The sequence below is a fragment of the Hemitrygon akajei genome, chromosome 28 (genome assembly GCF_048418815.1).
Source record: "Hemitrygon akajei chromosome 28, sHemAka1.3, whole genome shotgun sequence".
Taxonomy (NCBI): domain Eukaryota; kingdom Metazoa; phylum Chordata; class Chondrichthyes; order Myliobatiformes; family Dasyatidae; genus Hemitrygon; species Hemitrygon akajei.
The window spans coordinates 17969061-17990452 of NC_133151.1; the positions used below are offsets into that span (position 1 = coordinate 17969061).

The 21392-nt window shown below is 56.3% G+C and overlaps 1 protein-coding gene across 1 annotated transcript; it reads left to right on the plus strand.

Moving 5' to 3' along the window:
* Positions 1-2672: 2672 nt before the first annotated feature.
* On the plus strand, positions 2673-21040 carry taf6l (TAF6-like RNA polymerase II, p300/CBP-associated factor (PCAF)-associated factor). Its single transcript, XM_073031408.1, is given in 11 exon segments — positions 2673-3595; positions 3760-3846; positions 4225-4375; positions 4821-4871; positions 5869-5963; positions 9047-9121; positions 12639-12859; positions 15197-15329; positions 19088-19216; positions 19447-19614; positions 19616-21040. Coding segments are annotated over 11 exon segments (1890 nt in total). The 5' UTR covers positions 2673-3448; the 3' UTR covers positions 20249-21040.
* Positions 21041-21392: the final 352 nt, after the last annotated feature.

The following is a 21392-nucleotide window of genomic DNA, read 5'->3' on the forward strand; positions in this document are numbered from 1 at the left end:
GTGGAGAGGATGTTTCCTATAGTGGGGGAGTCTAGGACCAGAGGACACAGATAGAGTGGATGTGGAGAGGATATTTCCTATAGTGGGGGAGTCTAGGACCAGAGGACACAGATAGAGTGGATGTGGAGAGGATGTTTCCCATGGTGGGGGAGTCTAGGACCAGAGGACACAGATACAGTGGATGTGGAGAGGATGTTTCCCATGGTGGGGGAGTCTAGGACCAGAGGACACAGATAGAGTGGATGTGGAGAGGATGTTTCCTATAGTGAGGGACTCTAGGACCAGAGGACACAGATAGAGTGGATGTGGAGAGGATATTTCCTATAGTGGGGGAGTCTAGGACCAGAGGACACAGATAGAGTGGATGTGGAGAGGATATTTCCTATAGTGGGGGAGTCTAGGACCAGAGGACACAGATAGAGTGGATGTGGAGAGGATGTTTCCTATAGTGGGGGAGTCTAGGACCAGAGGACACAGATAGAGTGGATGTGGAGAGGATGTTTCCTATAGTGGGGGAGTCTAGGACCAGAGGACACAGATAGAGTGGATGTGGAGAGGATGTTTCCTATAGTGGGGGAGTCTAGGACCAGAGGACACAGATAGAGTGGATGTGGAGAGGATATTTCCTATAGTGGGGGAGTCTAGGACCAGAGGACACAGATAGAGTGGATGTGGAGAGGATATTTCCTATAGTGGGGGAGTCTAGGACCAGAGGACACAGATAGAGTGGATGTGGAGAGGATGTTTCCTATAGTGGGGGAGTCTAGGACCAGAGGACACAGATAGAGTGGATGTGGAGAGGATATTTCCTATAGTGGGGGAGTCTAGGACCAGAGGACACAGATAGAGTGGATGTGGAGAGGATGTTTCCTGTAGTGAGGGAGTCTAGGACCAGAGGACACAGATAGAGTGGATGTGGAGAGGATATTTCCTATAGTGGGGGAGTCTAGGACCAGAGGACACAGATAGAGTGGATGTGGAGAGGATGTTTCCTATAGTGGGGGAGTCTAGGACCAGAGGACACAGATAGAGTGGATGTGGAGAGGATGTTTCCTGTAGTGAGGGAGTCTAGGACCAGAGGACACAGATAGAGTGGATGTGGAGAGGATATTTCCTATAGTGGGGGAGTCTAGGACCAGAGGACACAGATAGAGTGGATGTGGAGAGGATGTTTCCTATAGTGGGGGAGTCTAGGACCAGAGGACACAGATAGAGTGGATGTGGAGAGGATGTTTCCTATACTGGGGGAGTCTAGGACCAGAGGACACAGATAGAGTGGATGTGGAGAGGATGTTTCCTGTGGGGGGGGGGGGGAGAGTCTAGGACCAGAGGGTACTGTCTCTCGCATTCTTATGCATTGAAATTGATGAGGAGGCAGTTTGTGTAACACTGTTATTATGTCTGACCCCTCTAAGCTGTACAGGTGCATGGCCACACACGAACCGATTTGCGCCCACGCACATAACCTTTGTTGCCTTGCAGGTGGAATTTTGTTTGATAATAATTCTGAAATTATGCTCATATGAATTTGAAATTTAATATATGAATATGATAGTAAAGTGCACTGTAATTAGAGATGCTGCCTGGTCTGCTGAGTTCCTCCAGCAATCTGTGTGTGTGTTACTCTTCAATGAGTGTCACCCCCCCTTCCCCAACAGCGGCCAGTTCTCCCACCAGAGGAAACCCCTCTCAATGTTGCCCCCCCCTGTCAAGAATCCTCTGGATCTTGGAGGGTGAGAGGATCATAGGGGTCTCCCTACCGTCCATCGGGGACAATTATCAGGAGCGCTGCATACGCAGGGCCCTCAGCATTATCCAGGATCCCACCCGTCCATCCAGCATCCTCTCTGACTTTCTACCATCAGGCAGGAGACTCCGATGCACAAAGAGTAGAAGGGTCAGGATGGGAAACAGTTTCTTCCCCCAGGACAATAGGCATCTGAACTCCGTGCCACATCGTATTCAAAGTGTCACTGGTTCATCTATTCCGTACTTCACAATATTTGACATTAACACACTTTAGTTTGTTATTGATTTAGTTTGGTTTGTTTGTGATTGATGTGTAGATTTTATCCTTGCCTTCACAAGTTATCCTGTGTTATGTGTCCCTCTGTGCTTTACACCCTGGTCCGGAAAAACGGTGTCTCGTTTGTCGGTATACACGTATACGGTTAAATGACAATAAAGTTGACCTGATCTTGTGTTTCAATCATACTCCCCACCCCATCTTTTTGAATCTCTAGCCTGTTGCATATAAAAGCCCCCACCCACTCTAGTGGGTATTAGTCCAGTAAATCTCAGCGTGGGGGCAAATGGGAATTGTGCAGGTTAAAAGGTCAAGAGAGGGTAAAAGACTCTGGGGGGTGGTGACAGTGTTAATGAGGTATCACAGACACAATCCTGTTTGACACTCTCTACACTCGTGACTGTCTGGCTGGGCACAGCTCAATCACCATCTGCATCCCCCCCAACCCCCATCCCCAACACCAGAGGACGCGGCCCCTTTAAATCTGGCCGACCGCTACCCCTCCACGTGACCGCCCGGCTTCAGCTCCCGTCACACGTGCGCTTGATGGTCCTCGGTTTCCACCAATCAGAGCGGTCCGACGAGTCCCGCCCATGCCACAGGCGCCGCGCGCCGATTGGTCGGATGGCAAACCGGAAGCAGTTGACTTTCACCGCCTCTGAGGGAAAGCGGGATGTTGGTTAAGAACTGGTTAAGGGATGATTACTAGTAGTATGAGGGAGGGAGGGGGTGAGTGGTGAGCAGTGTTAGGAGAGGTATTACTAGTTAGTGAGAGCTGATTAAGGTTATTGCTAGTAGGAGGTAGTAAAAAGCTTTGTTATAACTAGTTAGGGAAAGGGATTGTTAAACCAAATTCTTGTCGTTAGCAGCTGGTGGAGGATTGGTTGTTGCTAGTTAAATGAAGGATTGTGATTAGCCAGTTACAATCTTTGCGGGGGGGGGGGGGTAAACTATTCAGCGTTTACTAGCCTGTGTTGGTGGAAGTTGGTTAGTCAGAGCGTGGTTATTATTAGTTAATGGGAGTGGATTGGTAACCAGGCAGCATGGGGCCTGGCTATCATTAATCAGTGGGGGCAGAAACCAGACACGGCCAGGAGTTTGCATGATAGTGGTAGCAGGTTGCAAATGGGTTAACCAGCAGTTGAACCAGGTTGTGAATGGGTTTTGAGTTGAGTTATCTAGTAGTTGATCCTGGTTGTGAGTGGGTTAATCTGTAATTTGAGCCCTGTTGTGGACAGATTAAGTGGTCGTTAAGCTGTTTTATGGACAGGTTAAGTGGCGGTTGAGCCTGGGTACAGGTGGGTTTAAGTGGTAGTTGAGCTGGTTAGATGGTAGTTAGGTCTGTCAATGAGTGAGTTAAGTGGTAGTTGAGCTGGTTCACAGATTGGTTAAGCAGTAGTTGAGCCGGGTTACTAGGGCAGGATGTCGGAGCGGGAGGAGCGCCGGTTTGCCGAGGTGCCCCGCGAGTCGGTGAAGCTGATGGCGGAGAGCGCGGGGCTGGAGCTCGGCGACGAGGTGGCGGCCCTGCTGTCAGAGGACGTCTGCTACCGGCTGCGCGAGGTGGCACAGGTCTGCGTCTGGGTCAAACGAACAAAAACCCTACCCCTCCCTCTTCCTGAGGAGAGGGTTGGATGCTGAGGAACTGGGTGGGGGAGGTGGTGAGGGTGGAGGGAGAGAGAGGGGAGGGGTGTGTCTCTGCCACACTGTCCCCTCACTGTGCCTCTCCCTCGCAGAACAGCGCCCAGTTCATGAAACACGCCCGGCGCAGGAAACTCACCACCGAGGACTTCAACCGAGCCTTGCGCTGGGCCAACGTCGAGGTGAGGTGTCTCCCTCCCTCTCCTCTTTCCACCTTTACATCCTCTTTCCCCAGCTCCTTACGCTCCCCTCTTCTCTCTCGCCTCTCGCCGCTCCCTCCTGTCTTACACCCCTCCCACTTCCCTCCTTACCAGTGACCCCCGCTCAGCTCCCCCCTCCCTATTCTTCTCATGCCCCCTCACGTCCCCTCCCTCTCCCCAGTGCGTCCCCTCCCCCGTTCTGGATGTTGACCCTACACCCCTCCCACACCTTCACCCCCACGCCTCACACGGTCCCCCTCTACCCCGGCATCCCTCTGTATCGCTGCTGGACCTGCCCTACCCACCGACCGTCCCTCACCCTGCATACTGACCCTCGCCCTCTCTGTGCCCCGCCTGCAGCCGGTGTGCGGATACGGGGCGGCCGACGGGCTGCTGTTCCGCGGGCTGAGGGACGGTGAGCTGCTCGTGCCCGAGGACCGTGAGGTGAACCTGCTGGAGCTGGCCCTCGCCACCAACATCCCGAAGGGCTGCGCTGAGACCACCATCCGCGGTAGGGGCGGGGAGGGGTAGGGAGGCATGGAGGGGGTGGGGAGGGATGGGGAAGGAAGGTGGGAGGGACGGTGAGGGGTAGGGAGGGATGGAGGAGGTGGGGAGGGACAGGGAAGGAGTGTGGGAGGGATGGGGAGGGATGGAGGGGGTAGGGGAGGGACGGAGAGGGGGTGTGGGAGGGACGGGGAGGGGTAGGGAGGGATGGAGGGGGTGGGGGAGGGATGGGGAGGGGGTGGTACTCTGACATGAGGGTGTGGGGACGACGGGAGTGTGGGGAGTTGGGACGAGTGGGTGGATGGAGCGGGTTGGGAGAGGAGGGATGTAGACTTGGAGGGGGTGTGGGAGGAGTGGGGAGGGACAGGGAGGGGTGGGGGAGGGACGGGGAGGGGTGGGGAGGGAGGTTGGGGAGCTTCCTTTGACGTTCTTCTCCATTCTTGTGCCTCAAGTTCAGATCTCGTACTTGGACAGTAAAGGCAACGAGGAGGCTCAGGGAGTGGGTGAGTTCCTCCCTTTCCCCATCCTTCCTCTCCCCCCCCACCCAGCCAGCTCGAGGCCCCCCCAACCCCCCTCCCCACCCCGTTCCCACATAGGGGTTTTCTGCTGTAATGGTGACGAGGATGGGGGCGAGGGGAGGCTGTGGGTAGGGGACAAAGTGGGGTAGGGACAGGGAGAGTGGAGGCTGCAGAGGGTGTCGGGGGACGGGGGGGGCCATCGGAAGAAAGTGGAGAAGGGTGGCTGGGGATGGATTGTGATGGGGTAGGAATTCCCTGAGAGGCAGTGGATTCCCTGGGAATGCAGGAGAGGGTATTGGGGGATCACTGGGGACTGGGGACCTGTAGAAGGTCTCTTTTAAACATGGGCTTCACCAGCTAAGCCAGCATTTATTGCCCCTCCTTGTCTTTAGGAGTAAACCATGTTGCTGTGGGTCTGGAGTCACAGGGGAGGACAGCAGGATTCCTGCCCTGAAGGATGTTGGTGGACCTGATGGGTTTTTCTGACAATGGTCACCAGATAGTTTTATTGAATTCAAATTCACCAGCTGCTGTGGTGGGATTCGAACTCACGGCCCCAGCCTATGACTGTGTCTCTGGATTACTGATCCAGTTGTAATTATCACTACGCTAAATGTCCCTGAGGGTTGGAGAGCTCTGAGTGTGAGAGGAGGGGCTCTGTCTCAGTGGGGTGAGGATCTCTGGGGGTGAGGGGTGGGACTGTGGGGTGAGGATCTCTGGGGGTGAGGGACGGGACTGTGGGGTGAGGGGAGGATCTCGGTGGGGGCGAGGCTCTGTCTCAGTGGGGGGAGGGATGATCTCTGGGGGTGAAGGATGGGACTGTGGGGTGAGGATCTCTGGGGGTGAGGGACGGGACTGTTGGGTGAGGATCTCTGGGGGTGAGGGACGGGACTGTGGGGTGAGGGGAGGATCTCAGAGTGGGGGCGAGGCTCTGTCTCAGCAGTGTGCCGGGCAGTAATACACCCTGCTTCATCCCGCTCAGTGCCGACAGCCGTCTCCTCCCTCTCGGACGACCTGACGAAATACTACCAGCAAGTCACCAGGGCCGTGCTGGGCGACGACCACCACCTCATGAAGGTGAGGACGGCCCGATCGATCGGGACTGTTCTGATGCTGATTTGTGAACGTATCAGTGGTCTTCGATTGTAAACCAGGCGGGAGAGCCCGAGAGTGTGTGATGGGACGGTGTGGAGGGAGCTTCACTCTGTGTCTGACCCCGGAGTGTGTGATGGGACGGTGTGGAGGGAGTTTCACTCTGTGTCTGACCCCGGGAGTGTGTGATGGGATGGTGTGGGGGGAACTTCACTCTGTGTCTGGCCCCGGGAGTGTGTGATGGGACGGTGTGGAGAGAGCTTCACTCTGTGTCTGACCCCGGGAGTGTGTGATGGGACGGTGTGGAGGGAGTTTCACTCTGTGTCTGACCCCGGGAGTGTGTGATGGGATGGTGTGGGGGGAACTTCACTCTGTGTCTGGCCCCGGGAGTGTGTGATGGGACGGTGTGGAGGGAGCTTCACTCTGTGTCTGACCCCGGGAGTGTGTGATGGGACGGTGAGGAGGGAGCTTCACTCTGTGTCTGACCCCTGGAGAGTGTGATGGGATGGTGTGGAGGGAGATTCACTCTGTGTCTGACCCCGGGAGAGTGTGATGGGACGGTGTGGAGGGAGGGTCACTCTGTGTCTGACACCGGGAGTGTGTGATGGGACGGTGTGGAGGGAGAGTCACTCTGTGTCTGACCCCGGGAGTGTGTGATGGGACGGTGTGGAGGGAGAGTCACTCTGTGTCTGACCCCGGGAGAGTGTGATGGGACGGTGTGGAGGGAGAGTCACTCTGTGACTGACCCCGGGAGAGTGTGATGGGACGGTGTGGAGGGAGATTCACTCTGTGTCTGACCCCGGGAGTGTGTGATGGGACGGTGTGGGGGGAGCTTCACTCTGTGTCTGACTCCGGGAGTGTGTGATGGGATGGTGTGGAGGGAGAGTCACTCTGTGTCTGACCCCGGGAGTGTGTGATGGGACGCTATGGAGGGAGATTCACTCTGTGTCTGACCCCGGGAGTGTGTGATGGGATGGTGTGGAGGAAGATTCACTCTGTGTCTGACCCTGGGAGTGTGTGATGGGATGGTGTGGGGGGAACTTCACTCTGTGTCTGGCCCCGGGAGTGTGTGATGGGACGGTGTGGAGGGAGCTTCACTCTGTGTCTGACCCCGGGAGTGTGTGATGGGAGATTCACTCTGTGTCTGACCCCGGGAGTATGTGATGGGACGGTGCGGAGGGAGATTCACTCTGTGTCTGACCCCGGGAGTGTGTGGTGGGACGGTGCGGAGGGAGATTCACTCTGTGTCTGACCCCGGGAGTGTGTGGTGGGACGGTGCGGAGGGAGATTCACTCTGTGTCTGACCCCGGGAGTGTGTGGTGGGACGGTGCGTAGGGAGCTTCACTCTGTGTCTGACCCCGGGAGTGTGTGATGGGACGGTGTGGAGGGAGATTCACTCTGTGTCTGACCCCGGGAGTGTGTGATGGGACGGTGTGGAGGGAGTTTCACTCTGTGTCTGACCCCGGGAGTGTGTGATGGGACGGTGTGGGGGGAACTTCACTCTGTGTCTGGCCCCGGGAGTGTGTGATGGGACGGTGTGGAGGGAGCTTCACTCTGTGTCTGACCCCGGGAGTGTGTGATGGGACGGTGTGGAGGGAGATTCACTCTGTGTCTGACCCCGGGAGTGTGTGATGGGACGGTGTGGAGGGAGGGTCACTCTGTGTCTGACACCGGGAGTGTGTGATGGGACGGTGTGGAGGGAGAGTCACTCTGTGTCTGACCCCGGGAGTGTGTGATGGGACGGTGTGGAGGGAGTTTCACTCTGTGTCTGACCCCGGGAGTGTGTGATGGGACGGTGTGGAGGGAGAGTCACTCTGTGTCTGACCCCGGGAGAGTGTGATGGGACGGTGTGGAGGGAGAGTCACTCTGTGACTGACCCCGGGAGAGTGTGATGGGACGGTGTGGAGGGAGATTCACTCTGTGTCTGACCCCGGGAGTGTGTGATGGGACGGTGTGGGGGGAGCTTCACTCTGTGTCTGACTCCGGGAGTGTGTGATGGGACGGTGTGGAGGGAGAGTCACTCTGTGTCTGACCCCGGGAGTGTGTGATGGGACGCTGTGGAGGGAGATTCACTCTGTGTCTGACCCCGGGGAGTGTGTGATGGGAGATTCATTCTGTGTTTGACCCCGGGAGTGTGTGATGGGATGGTGTGGAGGGAGCTTCACTCTGTGTCTGACCCCGGGGAGTGTGTGATGGGAGCTTCGCTCTGTGTCTGACCCCGGGAGTGTGTGATGGGACGGTGTGGAGGGAGCTTCACTCTGTGTCTGACCCCGGGAGTGTGTGATGGGACGGTGTGGAGGGAGCTTCACTCTGTGTCTGACCCCGGGAGTGTGTGATGGGACAGTGTGGAGGGAGATTCACTCTGTGTCTGACCCCGGGAGTGTGTGGTGGGACGGTGCGGAGGGAGATTCACTCTGTGTCTGACCCCGGGAGTGTGTGATGGGACAGTGTGGAGGGAGATTCACTCTGTGTCTGACCCCGGGAGTGTGTGGTGGGACGGTGCGGAGGGAGATTCACTGTGTGTCTGACCCCGGGAGTGTGTGATGGGACGGTGTTGAGGGAGCTTCACCCTGTGTCTGACCCCGGGAGTGTGTGATGGGACGGTGTGGAGGGAGATTCACTCTGTGTCTGACCCCGGGAGTGTGTGATGGGACGGTGTGGAGGGAGCTTCACTCTGTGTCTGACCCCGGGAGTGTGTGATGGGACGGTGTGGAGGGAGATTCACTCTGTGTCTGACCCCGGGAGTGTGTGATGGGACGGTGTGGAGGGAGATTCACCCTGTGTCTGACCCCGGGAGTGTGTGACGGGACGGTGTGGAGGGAGCTTCACTCTGTGTCTGACCCCGGGAGTGTGTGATGGGAGATTCACTCTGTGTCTGACCCCGGGAGTGTGTGATGGGACGGTGTGGAGGGATAGTCACTCTGTGTCTGACCCCGGGAGTGTGTGGTGGGACGGTGCGGAGGGAGATTCACTCTGTGTCTGACACCGGGAGTGTGTGATGGGACGGTGTGGAGGGAGATTCACTCTGTGTCTGACCCCTGAATTCTCTCTCGATTTTCCCTGCCTAGGTGGCTCTTCAGGACCTCCAGTCGAATTCGAAGATTGCAGCTCTACTGCCCTACTTTGTGTACGTGGTCAGTGGGGTAGGTCTGATCCTGGTTTCTCGCTCTTTGCCTTTAGCTGTGGCTGCTCGACACGGCTCCTCTCCACGACAGTACGGTGCTCCCTCTCTCCTCGTGGCAGGATTCTTGGCAGTGTGGAGGAACAGAGGGGCTTTGGAGTCCACGCCAATGGATCCCAGAATGTTGCCGCGCAGGTTGATACCACGATGAGCCCACTGTCAGGGTGGAGGAGCGTTACCTCCTGTTCCGCCTGGGTATCCTCCAACCCGATCGTATCAGGATCGATCTCTCTAACCTTTGGTAGTTTCTCCTCACTCCCACTCTTCTCCTTTTCCGTTCCCCTCTCATCCCTTCTCCTCAGCTGCCCATCACCTACCTCTTGTTCTCCTCCGCTGGTCCGTTCTCCCATCAGATTCCTCCTCCTTCACCTCTCCTACCTATCACCTCCCAGCTTCTTACTTCATCCCCCCCCCCCACCTGTCAGCTTGTACTCCTCTCCCTCCACCTCTGATTGTGGCTTCTCTCACCCCCCCACCCCTTCCTTTCCAGCCCTGATGAGGGGTCTCTACCTGAAACTATATAACGATTACAGCACGGAAACAGACCATCTTGGCCCTTCTAGTCCGTGCTGAACGCTTACTCTCACCTTGTCCCACCGACCCGCACTCAGCCCATAATCCTCCATTCCTTTCCTGTCCATATACCTATCCAATTTTACTTTAAATGACAATATCGAACCTGCCTCTACCACTTCTACCGGAAACATTGACCGCTTATTCCCCTCCATCGGGAAAACGAACCTTCTGGGCTCCTCAGGCATTTTGTGTGTGCTTTCTCGATCTCCAGCATCTGGTCTTTGTGTCTCGGAGTATCGCGTTGAGTTCTGCTCGCCTCACTGTAGGAAGGGTGTGGAGGCTTTAGTGAGGGTGCAGAGGAGATTGACCAGGATGCTGCCTGGATTAGAGATCATCTTGTAGGAATAGGTTGAGTGAGTCAGGGCTTATCCCGTTGGAGTGAAGGAGACTTGATAGAGGTGTACGAGATGATAAGAGGCACAGATCGAGTGGACAGTCGGAGACTTTTCCCCAGGGGTGGAAATGGCTAATACGATGGGGTGTGACTCAGGTTCGAGTTTATGGTCATGTGACTGTACACGTATACAACCAAACGAAGCAACGTCCCTCCGGACAATGGTGAACCCACAAAACGTTCATCACACACGGCAAGATATTACCGCAGATAAGTTCAGAAAATATCATTGGAAATGCATGCAGTACGCAGCACAGATCCACAGGAAACAGCTCGGTGTCCTGGTGACGAGACCTCGGTGGAGGCAGGGTGTTCGTCAGTCTCACAGCCTGAGGGAGGAAGCTGTTCCCCAGTCTGACAGTGCCAGTCCTGGTGCTCCTGTACCTCCTTCGGTGAAAGGTGACTGGAGAAAGTATAGGGGCGGGGGATGTCAGAGGTAGGTATTTTACCCAGAGAGTGATGGGTGTGTGGAACATCCTGCCAGGGGTGGTGGTGGAGACATTTAAGAACTCTTAGATTTAATTTATTTTTTTAAGATTTTATTTAGAGATATTTTGCAGAACAGGTCCTTCTGGCCCAACGAGCTGCACTGCACATCTATTTAACCCTGGTCTGATCACTTTAGAGAAATCTAGGTGGGAAGCATGTGCCAAAATTAAATTAAATTCCACCTTCCTGCACAATGTCCATCTCCCTCCATTCCCTGCACATTCATGTGTCTAACAGTCTCTTAAACACCCCAATCATATCTGCCTCCACCCCCACCCCTGGCAGCTCATCCCACACACCCACCACTCACTGTGTAGGAAAAAACTTGCCCCTCATGTCTCTCTAAATCTACCCCCCTCTCAGTTTAAATGCACGCCCTCTGGTATTCAACACTTGGGAAAACGATACTGTCTACTGTCATAATCACAAACCTCTATCAGATCTGCCCTCAGCCTCTGCTGCTCCACAGAACACACCCCAAGTTTGTCCAGCCTCTCTAATCCACACCCTCTCCAAAGCCTCCACACCCTTCCTGTAACGGGCTGACCGGAACTGGGCACGGTACTCCGGATGTGGCCTGGCCAAGGCTGCACCGTGACTTGCTGACCGTTGAGCTCGGTGCCCTGACCGCTGAAGGCCAGCGTACCGTACGACAACTTCACCGCCCTGCCCTCCTGAAGTTACGGCGGGTAGAGCCACTGTCTCTGGTCTCCAGGGAACCCGGTTCGATCCCAACCTTCAGCTCTGTGTGAGTGTGATAGATAGATAGATAGATACTTTATTCATCCCCATGGGGAAATTCAACATTTTTTCCAATGTCCCATACACTTATTGTAGCAAAACTAATTACATACAATACTTAACTCAGTATAAATATGATATGCATCTAAAATCACCCTCTCAAAAAGCATTAATAAATAGCTTTTAAAAAGTTCTTAAATAGTTTACTAAAATACATTGAATGGTAACTTAAGCTCAGTCCTAACCCCGGCACTTTAACATATCTTACCCCTGGCGGTTGAATTGTAAAGCCGAATGGCATTGGGGAGTAATGATCTCTTCATCCTGTCTGAGGAGCATTGCATCGATAGCAACCTGCCGCTGAAGCTGCTTCTCTGTCTCTGGATAGTGCTATGCAGAGGATGTTCAGCGTGCAGTCTGTATGTTCCCCCTGTGGACTGTCTCCCTCCCATGTCCCAACGACGTGCAGCTCGCTGGGTCGTCAGTCACTGAAAGTAAGCATGCGGGTACAGCAGGCAGTGGCGAAAGCTAATGGCATGTTGGCCTTCATAACAAGGGGAATTGAGTACAGGAGCAAAGAGGGCTGCAGTTGTACAGGGCCCCGGTGAGACCACACCTGGAGTATTGTGTTCAGTTTCGGCCTCCAAATTTGAGGAAGGACATTCTTGCTATTGAGGGAGTGCAGCGTAGGTTCACGAGGTTGATTCCCGGGATGGCAGGACTGTCATATGTTGAAAGGTTGGAGCGACTGGGCTAGTATACACTGGAATTTAGAAGGATGAGAGGGGGTCTGATTGAAACATATAAGATTATTAAAGGATTGGACACGCTAGAGGCAGGAAACATGTTCCCGATGTTGGGGGAGTCCAGAACCAGAGGCCACAGTTTAAGAATAAGGGGTAGGCCATTTAGAACGGAATTGAGGAAAAACTTTTTCACCCAGAGAGTTGTGGATCTGCCTCAGAAGGCAGTGGAGGCCAATTCTCTGGATGCTTTCAAGAAAGAGTTAGATAGAGCTCTTAAAGATAGCGGAGTCAAGGGATATGGGGAGAGCGCAGGAACGGGGTACTGATTGTGGATGATCAGCCATGATCACATTGAATGGCGGTGCTGGCTCGAAGGGCTGAATGGCCTACTCCTGTTGTCATTTGGGGAACTGACAGGACCGTTGGGCAGGGCGCTGAGGTGGAATGAAAGGGGATGGGTTTAGGCGGATGGGCAGAAGGGGCCTGCGTGAGCACGCCACACCCTCACTGCCCCCTCCTCCGGCCCCTCCCAGGTGAAGTCGGTGAGCCACGACCTGGAGCAGCTGAACCGGCTGCTGCACATCGTGAAGAGCCTGATCTGCAACCCGTACCTGTACCTGGGCTCGTACCTGCGCAGCCTGGTCTCCAGCATTATGTACTGCATCCTGGAGCCGCTCGCCGCCTCCATCAACCCCCTCAACGACCACTGGACCCTCCGAGACTACGCTGCTCTGCTGCTGAGGCAGATCTTCTGGTGAGGAACCGGGGCTCCACTCCGCCTCCTCGTCCTTCCCTCTCTCATTTCCCCCCACACGCCCACTTCCCTACCTCCTCTCTGGCCTCCCCTTCCTCCCTCTCCTCTCTCCTCCTCTTCCCTCCCTCCGTTACGGATAATGTGGTTAACCGGATCAGCAAATTTGCAGATGACACCAAGACCGTGATCCAGAGGGATCGGGATCAGCTGGAGAAACGGTCTGAAAGGTTGGATAGGTTAGGACTTTATTCCCTGGAGCGTCGGAGAATGAGGGGTGATTTGATAGAGGTGTATAAAATTATGAAGGGTATAGATAGAGTGAATGCAAGCAGGCTTTTTCCACTGAGGCTAGGGGAGAAAAAAAACAGAGGTCATGGGTTAAGGGTGAAGGGGGAAAAGTTTAAAGGGAACATTGGGGGGGGGGCTTCTTCACACAGAGAGTGGTGTGAGTGTGGAATGAGCTGCCAGATGAAGTGGTGAATGCGGGCTCACTTTTGACATTTAAGAAAAACTCGGACAGGTATATGGATGAGAGGGGTTTGGAGGGATATGGCCCAGGTGCGGGTCAGTGGGACGAGGCAGAAAAATGGTTCGGCACAGCCAAGAAGGGCCAAAGGGCCTGTTTCTGTGCTGGAATGTTCTACGGTTCTGTGGAAAGCTTTTTGGGACGTTGGCCTTCGTAAATCAAACTATTGAGTACAGGATATGGGACGTTATGTTGTATAAGACATTGGTGAGGCCTGATTTGGAGTATTGTGTGAAGTTTTGGTCACCGACCCACAGGTGTTACGTACCCTGTAACTGGGTGTCAGACCAGCAGAGAAAGAAGAATCCGTTGGAGTCTGGTAGTAACAAACTAAAGGTGTTTATTAGTAAACTACACAATACAATATCAAAAATGCAAATATACATATAAAACAGGTTAGCAATAATAAGCATAAAAGTGTAGGAATAATAATAGGCAATAATAAACAAGCTCTATCAATGTCCAGGGGTAAATGAATGGTCATAGATGAGTATAGACTTCAGTTCAGTTCATACGTGCTGAGGTAGATATGGTTGTTGTGTTGTAATCGTTGGAGAGAGAGAGAGAGCAAGCGAGAAGTAACAGCTACAGTCAGGCAAACCTTCCTTTGCGTTCTTGATCCGTCATATCGTTGTGGTCATTCAGTTATGACCCCTCTGTCCTTCAGCTAGACCGTTCTTCTGTGGTGGACTCGTCACTCTGGCATGAGTGGACACACACACAAGTCCCCACCGGTCCTGCCGTCACACTGTGAGCTTTATTGACCGATCTCCTGATTCGGTCTCCGAAGCCCCCACCTTCCTGTGGGTTCACAACCCTCAGTCAGTGTCCACTGGTGTGTCTGAGGGGTGTCTCCCCACACCTGTCTTTTATCCCCATTGACGGGGTATCAGCCATCCATCAACTCAACATGACTATGTCCATCCATCAGGCCACTCCTGCTGTCTCCTCAGGAATGTTAATGAGCAAAGTAACGTCCTTGCAGCGAAATGTAAACAATCCAGGAAGAATCCATAATACATAAATCAACTGTGTGTGTCTCTCTCTCTCTTATCTGTAGCAGATGTCCCTGCCTCTGTGCTTCATCTCTCTCTCTCAGTAGCAGCATAGTTCATAGTTCTCGGGAGTGGGTGGAAATGGTTAACTCTTCACCCCATTTCCATCAGGTCTGTTCAGCACTCATAACACAGGAAAGATGTAACTAAGGTTGAAAGAGCACAGAGAAAATTTACAAAGGTGCTGCTGGGTCTGGAGGACCCGAGTTACAGGGAAAGATTGAAGAGGTCAGGACTTTATTCCCTGGAATGTAGAAGATTGAGGAGAGATTTGACGGAGGTATACAAAATTATGAGGGGTATAGATAGGGTAAATGCAAGCAGGCCTTTTCCACTGATTGGGTGGGACTACAACCAGAGGTCAAAGGTGAAAGGTGAAAAGTTTAAGGGGAGCGCGAGGGGGAAACTTCTTCACTCGGAGGGCGGTGAGAGTGTGGAACGAGCTGCCGGCACAAGTGGTGCGTGTGAGCTCGATTCCAATGTTGAACAGAAGTTTGGGTGGGTACATGGATGGCAGGGGTGTGGAGGGCTGTGATCCCAGAGCAGGTCGATGGGAGTAGGCAGTTGAAATGGTCAGGCTTGGTAGAAGTGGGCCGAAGGGCCTGTTTCTATGCTATGTGCTCCTCTCCCTTTCCTAACCCCTCTGACTCCTTCCTCTCTGTGGGTTTGATCTGATGGGGGGGGGGGGGTGATGCTGTCGCTCTGGGTTCAGTCTGACGGGTTGCGTGTCTCTCTCTCCCTCTCCCCACCCACCAGGTGGCACGGTGACTTAGTCGGGGGGCTCTACAACCAGATCCTCCTGACCCTGCAGAAGGTGCTCATTGACCCAGTACGGCCGCTCTGCTCGCACTACGGGGCGCTGGTGGGGCTGAACGCCCTCGGCTGGAAGGTGAGGGGCTTGAGTGGGCCGTGATGGTCCCTTCCGATCATTCCCTCCAACTCTTCTGACCTTCTGCCTTGAATCTTTAACTCCCTCTCACCCTCCTCCAAATCGCTCTCACTGATCTCTGACCTCTGACCTCCTGACTGACCCTCCCCTGTGACCTCAACCCCTCTCCCACTGAAATGCTCAGCTGAGTTTAAGGAGGGTGACGGACGGGATGTAAGTTTGGGATCCGGAGGAGACTAACACAGGGTCTTTGCGATTGACATCACACACTCCCGGGGTCAGACACAGAGTGAAACTCCCTCCACACCGTCCCATCACACACTCCCGGGGTCAGACACAGAGTGAAGCTCCCTCCACACCGTCCCATCACACACTCCCGGGGTCAGACACAGAGTGAATCTCCCTCCACACCGTCCCATCACACACTCCCGGGGTCAGATACAGAGTGAATCTCCCTCCACACCGTCCCGTCACACACTCCCGGGGTCAGACACAGAGTGAAGCTCCCTCCACACCGTCCCATCACACACTCCCGGGGTCAGACACAGAGTGAATCTCCCTCCACACCGTCCCATCACACACTCCCGGGGTCAGATACAGAGTGAAACTCCCTCCACACCGTCCCATCACACACTCCCTGGGTCAGACAGAGAGTGAATCTCCCTCCACACTGTCCCATCACACACTCCCGGGGTCAGACACAGAATGAATCTCCCTCCACACCGTCCCATCACACACTCCCGGGGTCAGACACAGAGTGAAACTCCCTCCACACCGTCCCATCACACACTCCCTGGGTCAGACACTGAGTGAAGCTCCCTCCACACCGTCCCATCACACACTCCCAGGGTCAGACAGAGAGTGAATCTCCCTCCACACTGTCCCATCACACACTCCCGGGGTCAGACACAGAATGAATCTCCCTCCACACCGTCCCATCACACACTCCCGGGGTCAGACACAGAGTGAAACTCCCTCCACACCGTCCCATCACACACTCCCTGGGTCAGACACTGAGTGAAGCTCCCTCCACACCGTCCCATCACACACTCCCGGGGTCAGACACAGAGTGAAACTCCCATCACACACTCCCGGGGTCAGACACAGAGTGAAGCTCCCTCCACACCGTCCCATCACACACTCCCGGGGTCAGACACAGAGTGAAGCTCCCTCCTCACCGTCCCATCACACACTCCCGGGGACAGACACAGAGTGAAACTCCCTCCACACCGTCCCATCACACACTCCCGGGGTCAGACACAGAGTGAAACTCCCTCCACACCGTCCCATCACACACTCCCAGGGTCAGACAGAGAGTGAATCTCCCTCCACACTGTCCCATCACACACTCCCGGGGTCAGACACAGAATGAATCTCCCTCCACACCGTCCCATCACACACTCCCGGGGTCAGACACAGAGTGAAACTCCCTCCACACCGTCCCATCACACACTCCCTGGGTCAGACACTGAGTGAAGCTCCCTCCACACCGTCCCATCACACACTCCCGGGGTCAGACACAGAGTGAAACTCCCATCACACACTCCCGGGGTCAGACACAGAGTGAAGCTCCCTCCACACCGTCCCATCACACACTCCCGGGGTCAGACACAGAGTGAAGCTCCCTCCTCACCGTCCCATCACACACTCCCGGGGACAGACACAGAGTGAAACTCCCTCCACACCGTCCCATCACACACTCCCGGGGTCAGACACAGAGTGAAACTCCCTCCACACCGTCCCATCACACACTCCCGGGGTCAGACACAGAGTGAAGCTCCCTCCACACCGTCCCATCACACACTCCCGGGGTCAGACACAGAGTGAAGCTCCCTCCACACCGTCCCATCACACATTCCCGGGGTCAGACACAGAGTGAATCTCCCTCCACACCGTCCCATCACACACTCCCGGGGTCAGATACAGAGTGAAGCTCCCTCCACACCGTCCCATCACACACTCCCGGGGTCAGACACAGAGTGAAGCTCCCTCCACACCGTCCCATCACACACTACCGGGGTCAGACACAGAGTGAAGCTCCCTCCACACCGTCCCATCACACACTCCCGGGGTCAGACACAGAGTGAAGCTCCCTCCACACCGTCCCATCACACACTCCCGGGGTCAGACACAGAGTGAAGCTCCCTCCACACCGTCCCATCACACACTCCCGGGGTCAGACACAGAGTGAAGCTCCCTCCACACCGTCCCATCACACACTCCCGGGGTCAGACACAGAGTGAAGCTCCCTCCTCACCGTCCCATCACACACTCCCGGGGTCAGACACAGAGTGAAGCTCCCTCCACACCGTCCCATCACACACTCCCGGGGTCAGATACAGAGTGAGGGTCCCTCCACACCGTCCCATCACACACTCCCGGGGTCAGACACAGAGTGAGGGTCCCTCCACACCGTCCCATCACACACTCCCGGGGTCAGACACAGAGTGAAGCTCCCTCCACACCGTCCCATCACACACTCCCGGGGTCAGACGCAGAGTGAGGGTCCCTCCACACCGTCCCATCACACACTCCCGGGGTCAGACACAGAGTGAAGCTCCCTCCGCACCGTCCCATCACACACTCCCGGGGTCAGACACAGAGTGAATCTCCCTCCACACCGTCCCATCACACACTCCCGGGGTCAGACACAGAGTGAATCTCCCTCCACACCGTCCCATCAACACTCCCGGGGTCAGACACAGAGTGAATCTCCCTCCACACCGTCCCATCACACACTCCCAGGGTCAGACACAGAGTGAGGGTCCCTCCACACCGTCCCATCACACACTCCCGGGGTCAGACACAGAGTGAATCTCCCTCCACACCGTCCCATCACACACTCCCGGGGTCAGACACAGAGTGAAGCTCCCTCCACACCGTCCCATCACTCACTCCCGGGGTCAGACACAGAGTGAAGCTCCCTCCACACCGTCCCATCACACACTCCCGGGGTCAGACACAGAGTGAATCTCCCTCCACACCGTCCCATCACACACTCCCGGGGTCAGACACAGAGTGAGGGTCCCTCCACACCGTCCCATCACACACTCCCGGGGTCAGACACAGAGTGAAGCTCCCTCCACACCGTCCCATCACACACTCCCGGGGTCAGACGCAGAGTGAGGGTCCCTCCACACCGTCCCATCACACACTCCCGGGGTCAGACAGAGTGAAGCTCCCTCCGCACCGTCCCATCACACACTCCCGGGGTCAGACACAGAGTGAATCTCCCTCCACACCGTCCCATCACACACTCCCGGGGTCAGACACAGAGTGAATCTCCCTCCACACCGTCCCATCAACACTCCCGGGGTCAGACACAGAGTGAATCTCCCTCCACACCGTCCCATCACACACTCCCAGGGTCAGACACAGAGTGAGGGTCCCTCCACACCGTCCCATCACACACTCCCGGGGTCAGACACAGAGTGAAGCTCCCTCCACACTGTCCCATCACACACTCCCGGGGTCAGACACAGAGTGAAGCTCCCTCCACACCGTCCCATCACACACTCCCGGGGTCAGACACAGAGTGAATCTCCCTCCACACCGTCCCATCACACACTCCCGGGGTCAGACACAGAGTGAGGGTCCCTCCACACCGTCCCATCACACACTGCCGGGGTCAGACACAGAGTGAGGGTCCCTCCACACGGTATCAGTCTATCTCCCGTCTTGCTCCCTCCCCGGGCAGGGTGGTGAGGGCTGTGTGTTTGGGATGTGGTATTCTGACGGAGGCTGTGTTGTGTCCCCAGGCAGTGGAGAGGGTCCTTTACCCCCAGCTCTCTACCTACTGGCCAAACCTCCAGGCAGTGCTGGACGACAACTCGGTCTCGAATGCTCAGGTCAAAGCTGACGGACACAAGGTGTACGGGGCCATGCTGGTGGGTATCCCCTCTGCTTCTCGGGGATGGGTTGTGAGGTTCAGGGTCAGATCTCTGGATCCATGAACTTGGATGGGAACCGGGGGGTCAGAGCAGGGACTGAGGGTCGGGGTGAGGTGGAGGGTTGTGGGGGTCAGGGGTCAGTGTGGGGGTGAATTGCACTTTGCCGATTCAGCTTTTCTCTCCCTCGTTCCCCCCCCTCCCCCTTGTCCCTCCTCCCTACCCCTCAGGTTGCCGTGGAGAAGCTTCTGAGAGCTAAGGCCTGGCAGCACCCCGGCCCGGACTCTGGCCCCGACACCCCCTCCCCAGCTGGGAGCCCGCCCCGCGACCCCCCTGCCGACTTCGGCTTCGGCCTGGCCAGTCACCTGCTGCAGGCAGCCCCCGGCCCCTCGTCCCCTCCGCCACGGCCCCCCTCCGCCCCCCTCCTCGCTGCCTTGCCTCTACCGGCACCTCTATTCCTTCTTTGGCGACAGCCTGTCGCTCCGCTTTGGCACCGGGCCGGGCCTGGGGCCCCCGTCCTCCTCGGCCGTCCCCCCGCCCTCCCTCTCCCCGACTCCTTCCACGGCACGGGACGGGGAGGCTCCGAGGGCCCAGCCCCCGCCGGAGGGGGCCGAGGCGCCCCGCAAGATGCCGCAGCTGACCCTCAGTCTGACCCTCAGCCCCAGGCCGGAGGGGAGTCCCTCCGCCGACCCCTCGGGGCCCCGGCCGCCCCCTCACCGGCCGGGCCTGGCCGCCAAGCCGCTGTCGGCCCGCCAGGCCCCGCACGAGCGGGACCCGGCCCAGGCGCGGGGCGGGGGGGCGGCGTTCCAGCGCAGCCGGCTCTCCCTCTGCCGGGGCCACCCCACCTTCCTCATCGCCGGCCGGCAGGTGGGGCTCCGGGTGCGAGGACGGGTCTTCCAGACCACCTTCCCCCTGTACCGGGGCCCCAGCCTGGCCTCCAGGTACGGCCAGAGGCTGCCCATGATCGGCCGAGCCAACCGGGCCGCCAGACGCTGGCCGCGCACCGACTACTCGCTGCGCATGCTGCTGTGAGTTGGCGGCTGTGGAGGGGGAAGGCGAGGGGAGAGTGACCCTCTCTACCCCTCCCACCCCCTCTCCCCTTCAACCTTCTCCCAAGTGATTCTCTCCCTTCCCCTCTCCCCTCCCCTCCCCTCTTCTCCCCTCTCCCTTCCCCCTCCCCTCTCCCCCTCCCACCTCCCCTCTCCCCACTCCCTACCCCTCCTCCCCACTCACTTTGCCCCACTCCCTTCCCTCTCACCTCACTCCTTTCACTCCTCACCTCATCCCTCCCCCCTCCATGCTCCACTGTGGGATTCCCCATTTCCAAACCACTGCCCCGTTCTGTCACTGCCCCCCCCCCCCCGCTGCCCTCCTGCCACAACCCTTGCACCCCTGCTCTGCCCCACTCCCTGTTGAGCAGGGAAGCAAACCAGCGCCCTCCCCCCTCCACGAATACAAGCCCTAGATTTCAGTTCCCCCCCACCCCTCACCTCCGGCCCAGGCTGTGTCCTTCCTCGGAGACGGCAGAAAGCTCGGACGCTGGGACAAGATGTCGGGGGAGCTCGGGAAGTGGACGGTCGACGGTTCGGGCCAGGAGTCTCCAAGCAGTCCGGTTGACTGTCCGTCTCCTTCCGGACCCGCTGAGTTCCGATCTCCGTCGCCAGCGAGTCTACGAAGTTCCTGTCAGTCGCAACCTGGGGTAAAAAATTACCCCCAGCGTCGGGCACTGCCGAGAGTTACTTTTCTATGTCACGTTTTGAGATTTCCATGTATATTTGGGAATGTTTGATACAAAGTTTGGAATTAAAAAGGAATGGATCCGTACCCACGGCTCTTTCGAACATTTCGGGGCGTCACTGAGGCTGAGAGCACAACGCTTTAGACCCGGGTTCGATTCCCGCCACTGTCCGTGAGCAGTTCGCACGCTCTCCCCGTGAGTGCGTGTGTTTCCTCCGGGTGCTCCGGTTTCCTCCCACAGTCCAAAGACGTACCGGTTAACGGATTAGTGGTCACGTGGGTGTAATCGTGCTGTATAAAACAAATATTTCATTAATTCGTAGAACAGTACATCACAGGAGCAGGTCCGTCAGCTTGCAAAGTCTGTGCTGACCACCGGGATGCTGAAATAATCTAAATCTCTCACACACAAACATTCGACTTAACCTCCCTCACCTTA